This window comes from Cynara cardunculus, assembly GCF_001531365.2.
Source record: "Cynara cardunculus var. scolymus isolate 2C chromosome LG 14, CcrdV1, whole genome shotgun sequence".
In the NCBI taxonomy this organism is placed as follows: domain Eukaryota; kingdom Viridiplantae; phylum Streptophyta; class Magnoliopsida; order Asterales; family Asteraceae; genus Cynara; species Cynara cardunculus.
Window position 1 is genome coordinate 13,457,892 of NC_037541.1, and position 6,323 is coordinate 13,464,214.

A 6,323-nucleotide genomic window follows, 5' to 3' on the forward strand; every position below is an offset into this window, starting at 1 on the left:
AGATAGAGACCCCCCAAAAAAAGAAAAACTAAGGAACACCCTGATAATCATTCATTTGGACGGTGCATACAAGTAATTGAAGTTGTTTCTTGGTTTTTATGCACATGTACATACCGGACAAATTGCTTGCAAATTACTTATCTGCACATGTATATACCGTCCAGATGAATGGTTACCAGAGTGTTCCTTAATTTTTCATATTTTTGCGCGTGAACCTAACCCTATATATAATACATGGTGAAACATTTGATAAGTACTCTTAAAACAACTTATTAAGCATCAAAAACCAAACTAAACCACGAACCCAATATACTGCGCTCGAAAGTAGGGTATGGGAGGGGTAGGATGTAAGTATGTAACCGGACCCTTTTTCAACCCTAGAGGTTGTTTCCATGAAGAACCCACCCCCCCCCCCCCCCCCCCCCGGGGGGCGCGGGCTTAGTGCACGGAAAACAAAGGTGTGCGCAAGCAGGAAATAAGATAGGTAATATGACAGGTAATCGGAAAATACATGTAGAAAAACGATTTAATGGTGTGTCCACAATTCAACAATGTGCAAGCAGACAATGTAATTAAGTAAAACATGTAACAGATGTAGAAACTAATGTACATAGCAACATAGTGAGCATCAAATACTGCTTATTAATGCATAATCTCTTAAAGTTCAAGCTTACAACTTATTATGGGATATGTACAATTTCTTAAAGCTCCACGTGTGAGCTCAATAAAACTAACAGATAAACTAGTACAAATACAAATACAGGATAATCCTTGAAATTAATACGGCAACATACTTCATAAATTTTGGATTATCTTTTTTAACGAAGAATTGCATTGATTTTTCATCCTAGATTTACAACTACATTTTACATCATGTTGCATTGCACCGGTACATAGTTAGTATGTGTGCGTGTGTGTATATATATAGAGAGAGAGGGGGGGGGGGGGAGGTTCAGGGAAACCCCCCAAAAAACGAAAAGTGAGGAACACCCTAATAACCATTCATCTCTGCACATGTGAATACAAGTAATTGAAGATGTTTTCTGTTTCTACGCACATGTGAATTATGGAAAAAATTACTTATAAATTACTTGTATGCACTTGTACTGTACAGATAAACGGTTACTTGACTGTTCCTCAGTTTTTCAATTTTTTGTGGTTTTCCCCTGAAACCCTATATATGTAAGTGTATATAGTGCTTGCCTTGACAAAATCTTGATCGATCCGTATATCTAGATTGCAGATTGGCTTAGAACAGACAGGGCATTTCCATGTAGGCCTCCTTGAGTTGATTTCCATAAAGTTTTTGTAATCAAAGCACTACAGTGGGCATAGTTTGTCAGAAACTTAGATGTTTAGAGAGAGAAAAAAAGGAACAAATCCGCTCCCTCCTTCACATAAAATTGCAACAATTTCGTTTTGATATATCCATGTAAATTGCAACGTTTTCATCGTCTTGGTATTTGCCCGTTGTCATCAGTCATTGCTGCAAGGAACTGATGATATTGATTTGGGGGGTTGGGTTCGGTGAGAATGAAAGTTATGGTGGGATGGGTAAGAAAGGATCCGCACCCTGGATCAATCCTAGTTGAAGATCAACCCTAATGAGATGCACTGGATTAATTCTCGTGAGAAGCACAATTCATGGGGGTGGGGGTGAGATTAAAAGCGATCAAGGGTCCAAATCCCTTCTTACACTTCTCACCTTAACTCCTATTCTCACATGATCCTTCATCTTGATTTGGGTTCCTAGGGATGCAATTATTTAGAATCTATTTTGGACATGTGGTTAATTGTGAAAACAAAATGTTGCAGTTTTCATGGGATGGAGGGAGCAAGAGAATCACTTGCAATTATCGTTATTCAACCACTTTGATAAACATTTCCACATGTTCAGGACTTCTGCTGGTGTAAGATAATTCAGCTTGAGCTAGTAAAACATCAATATTCACCTGCGGATGCTTGCAAAGACGCCCTTTCACAGGAATTTTTATGCGATGTTGACTGTCAAGAAGGAAATGTAAATAGAATAATGAGATCCATTAGAGCCACTGAATTTAAATACTCCCTCAGTCCCAAAATAAGGGGCTGTTTGGTTGGTTTTCCATTAAGTCTTGTATGGATAAAGTTGTCTGTGTGGATTAATCTATCTATATAGACTGGGAAGGTTTTTGTCTGGGAGGGTTTTTTCATAGATGAAAGGAGCGTGTTTTTTAATTGAGAAGGACAGTTTTGGAAAAAAAACCCTTGGTGGTTTTGTGTATAAAGTCCCCCTTAAAAGCTTAATGAATAAACCACTTTTTATATCGTTAAGCCACTATAAAACAGTCATGTATAGCTGACCAAAAAAGCTACGAGTCCCATTAAGCTCATTAGGTGCTAACTAACAGACTTTAAATGTCCACAATGAAAAAGGTACATTATTTCAGAAATGTGTAATTATTACACTTTCTAATTAATGAAATGACAAATTTACCCTTGGGAATAAAAGGGGGCAATGAATTTCACCATCTCATAATTAAGGGTAAAATTGGGAAGTATCCACAGTTTATTTTGGGATGGAATACTATGTTCCTAGATAGTTGAGAAATCTGCAAAATAGCAACTAAATTAACAAAGAAATATGTTGTGTTTATCCGTACCGATATTGCGGCTTACCTAAAGGGGCAATGAAGTGAAATCCGTGATGACATCTCAATGACAAGGCATTCTGAATCATGGGAAGGGAAAAACACAAGAAAAAATGTTTGTTGAATCAATTTCCTGGAAAGAAACTGTTTTGTAAAACATAAATCCAGACTCTTAGGGGCTGTTTACCAAATGCTTACAGGGTAAGCAATAAGCGCTTACCGGCAAGAGCACCTCCATCAATTATCTTATCGTATAACATTCTCGACCATTAAAATGGATTGTTGGTAAGCTCTTAAACCCTATAAGCGCTTACCGGGTAAGAGTCTTTTCCGTCACTTACCAGGTAGGAGTCTTTTTTGTCACTTACCAGGTAAGAGTCTTTTCCGTTACCGGGTAAGCCTCTTGGTCCTTGCTATGCCTCTTACCCAGTAAGATTCTCAATCACTTCCATGCTCAATCGATAAGGTAAATGATATCTGTAAACACTTACCTGATAAGTGTCTAGTAAACGGCCCCTTAAACAACATAAGAAAACCAACATTGTGTTTGAAAGATCTTGCAGTTTCATCGACTTACCAGAATCAACTTCACTTTCCATGGGATGGACATAATCTTGCAATTGAGGAGGATCGGGAGATGATACCATACTCATAAAAGCTATGACTATAATATAACGTCCTGAATTTGTTTCAAAAGAAATGAAAACTAGCAAGTCTTAATAAAATCCGGCAACATAAGTTTCAGAGTGAAGCAATAAAAATGTAAGCACACCATCAAAGTCTCCAAGAACTTGTAGTAGATTTACTCCATATTTGATCATTTTAGTCAAGTTTGATGGGAGTTGTGGTCCCTTAACCTAATACACATATTACATGAACATGGATGATCATGATAGGCGAGTAAAGCAAACTAAAGCGCCCTTTTGGAAAGAATTTTCACACCGTGATCTCGAATTTGGGATAAAAGAAAAGAAATGAAAGGAAAGAAGGTTTTTTATTTGTGTTCTTGAAAGGTAAGGGAAAGAATGGAAAGGAAACAATTTTTCATGGTCTTGAACCGGAGAGAAAGGAAAAGAAAGATGTCACTTTTACCAATATACTCTTTATATTTGTATTTCTTACTTTTCCTTGTATTGTTGTATGAGGGTATTTTTGTCATAAAAGATCACAAACTCCTTTCCGATATTCTTTCCCTCCCTTCCTTCCTACATTTGGGAGGAAACATAAGTGATATTTTCCCTCCTAAGGGGGAATTTGGTTCGCAGAATGGAATTTGGTAGAATTGGAATCCATCAAAGGAATTTGCACTTTGAAGGAACTGGAATGGAATTTGATGGAATTTAACCAACACGTTTGGTTGAATGGAATTGTTAGAGGAATTGGAATCCTTGGGATATTCCCGGGAATGCTGAAATCTTTAATCGAGGAATTCAATGGAATATAAAGGATTCCTACATTCTTAATATGTGAACCAAACAAAGGAATTGACCATTCCAATTCCCTTGAAATACTTTGAATTCAATGAACCAAACAACCCCTAATATTTTCCTTTCCCTCACTCCTTTTCCTTTCTTTCCCTTAAGAAGAAGGATTCGAGAATGGTTCGGTGAGAAATTGACAAACCATGTCCCTTTTGGTCCTCCCTGGTACTCCGCTACCATTTACAAGAAAGCTACAAAGAGAAAGGTAGAAGGTTAGATATTACGAAGGCTACTTCAAGAAAAACATTTTTACATAAATCTTACTCCACATTTGATGGACTGGCAATACAGGCAGCTGTCTCCATATTGTCCATTCGAGCTACTAAAAGCCACTGATATGAAATAGATATATCATCAATTTTTGCTTAACGTTTACTCCAGGATTTACCATTGAAATCACATGCAGAAAGCGAAAGAGAAGTGAATATCTATATGGTGTAGAAAGACAATTTCACATTTCCTTCTAAATACGGTAACGTGTTTATCGGCAGTCCCCTCAGGCACTTTAACTAGAAAATGGAAGCGAAGATTACTGTAATAGAAACTTGAAATACTCCCTCTGTCCGAAAATAAGTTTCCACTTCCAAAAGCGAGTGTCTGCTTTCCAAAATTAACCCTTAACTATGAGATGGAGAAGTTTTTTACTCCCTTTATTATTAAGGGTAAAATTGTAATTTAGTTCATTAAAAAGTGTAGTAATTTCACATTTCTAAAACTGTACCTTTTTCATTGTAGATTTGTAGACATTTGTTTTGGGACGGAGGGAGTAATAAATTCAGATATAAAGAAATAATTCAAAATCAACTATCTTATATAGAATGGCTGAACTCTGACAAAATTTGTTGCAAGGACAAGACTAGAAAAACTGAAAGAAGAAATAAGTTTGCACATGGTTCCAAATCTAATGGCTGAAAAGACAAGGGGCTGTTTACTTTAACACTTACCCGGTAAGCGCTTACCGGTAAGAATCAAAACTCTCACTTACCTTACCGGGTAAGATTCTAGTCCATCAAAATGGCATTGTATGCAACAATTTACCCGGTAAATGCTAACCTGGTAAAAGTCATCACCCTCACTTACCGGATAAGAATCGTTGACCTTGCCATCACTCTTACCGAGTAAGATCTGCAGTCATTTTCATGTTCATCCGGTAAGGGAAGTGTCTAGGCAAGTGCTTACTGGGTAAGCATTTGGCAAATGGCCCCTAAACAACTTTAAGGTATTTTTCTCATAAAACATGAAAATGAAATAGGCATGTACCTCTTAATCATTGTATTCTTGGACCCAAGTGAAATAACTTTACCTTAAAGATTGCTTTTCGGCTACATATACCCATAGTGCATATTAGTCACTTACCAAATCTCGACAGTGACGAGGCAACGTACCCTTAGAAATGTGAAAATCAGCTACAAAAGTCCCGTATCCAGCCTGTGAATCAATTAAACTTGATGGTGTAAAGACCATGACTAAAAAAGCTTCTAGAGGATCCTTATCTAAAATGGATACCCACACATATATTTTTACCTCAACATCAAATGAAGCAAGTATCTTTTCCACTTCCATTTTTGGATAGAATCTGGATGTGAAAGACACAATCTCAGGAAAAAAAGTTCCGGGTATCATTAAACCTTAAAGAAACTTGACCATTTCTCCTCAATATATCTTTAGACATCCATTCTCTCCTCAAGGACTCTTCTGGAGAGTAAGTTCAACATGCTCTACAGAAAGTTGCAAGAGCAGTATGGTGAAGGCATGAATAAGAAAGTGCGCTCATTGTGTGTGTGTGTGTGAGAGAGAGAGAGAGAGAGAGAGAAAGAGAGTATGAATATTCAAGATGCCACAAGTGATAGAACACTATAAGCACTACAAATACCGTATATGTTGTTGAAAGAAACATTTATCAGAATGATAATGGTCGACAATTGTAAATATGTCAGCCAGGATAATTTTAATTTTCCTCATGGGTCTCATTTCAAGGCTTTGACCTACCCCCAACTAGTTTGGAATAAAAAGCTTATTGTTGTGAACTTCAGTATCGTTTGAAACAAAGTTATCACCCACTAGAGCATAAAAGATGGTTATTAATCATCTTACTCTTTTTAAGCATACTAGCTGTGTACCCGTGCAATGCAGCGGGAGCCATGAATTTTAAAGATTTTGAAGTTCCACTGGTTTTATAAGATAAGATTTAACGATGATATATGTTACACTT

The 6,323-nt window shown here is 37.0% G+C and overlaps 1 protein-coding gene across 3 annotated transcripts in view; it reads right to left on the reverse strand.

Moving 5' to 3' along the window:
• Positions 1-6,323, reverse strand: part of LOC112526577 (E4 SUMO-protein ligase PIAL2-like) — an 18,252-nt gene that overhangs the window by 3,082 nt on the left and 8,847 nt on the right. The window contains exons 6-14 of one of the 3 annotated variants that reach the window (XM_025136922.1): positions 5,636-5,687; positions 5,468-5,539; positions 4,376-4,443; positions 4,254-4,302; positions 3,403-3,487; positions 3,208-3,309; positions 2,659-2,710; positions 1,953-2,004; positions 1,204-1,320 (exon numbers count right to left, since the gene is read on the reverse strand). In XM_025136922.1, the coding sequence (XP_024992690.1) occupies positions 1,204-1,320; positions 1,953-2,004; positions 2,659-2,710; positions 3,208-3,309; positions 3,403-3,487; positions 4,254-4,302; positions 4,376-4,443; positions 5,468-5,539; positions 5,636-5,687 (649 nt within the window). Of the gene's footprint in view, positions 1-1,203; positions 1,321-1,952; positions 2,005-2,658; positions 2,711-3,207; positions 3,310-3,402; positions 3,488-4,253; positions 4,303-4,375; positions 4,444-5,467; positions 5,540-5,623; positions 5,688-6,323 lie in introns of all 3 variants that reach the window. The other 2 variants (XM_025136920.1, XM_025136923.1) reach the window with 2 other exon arrangements.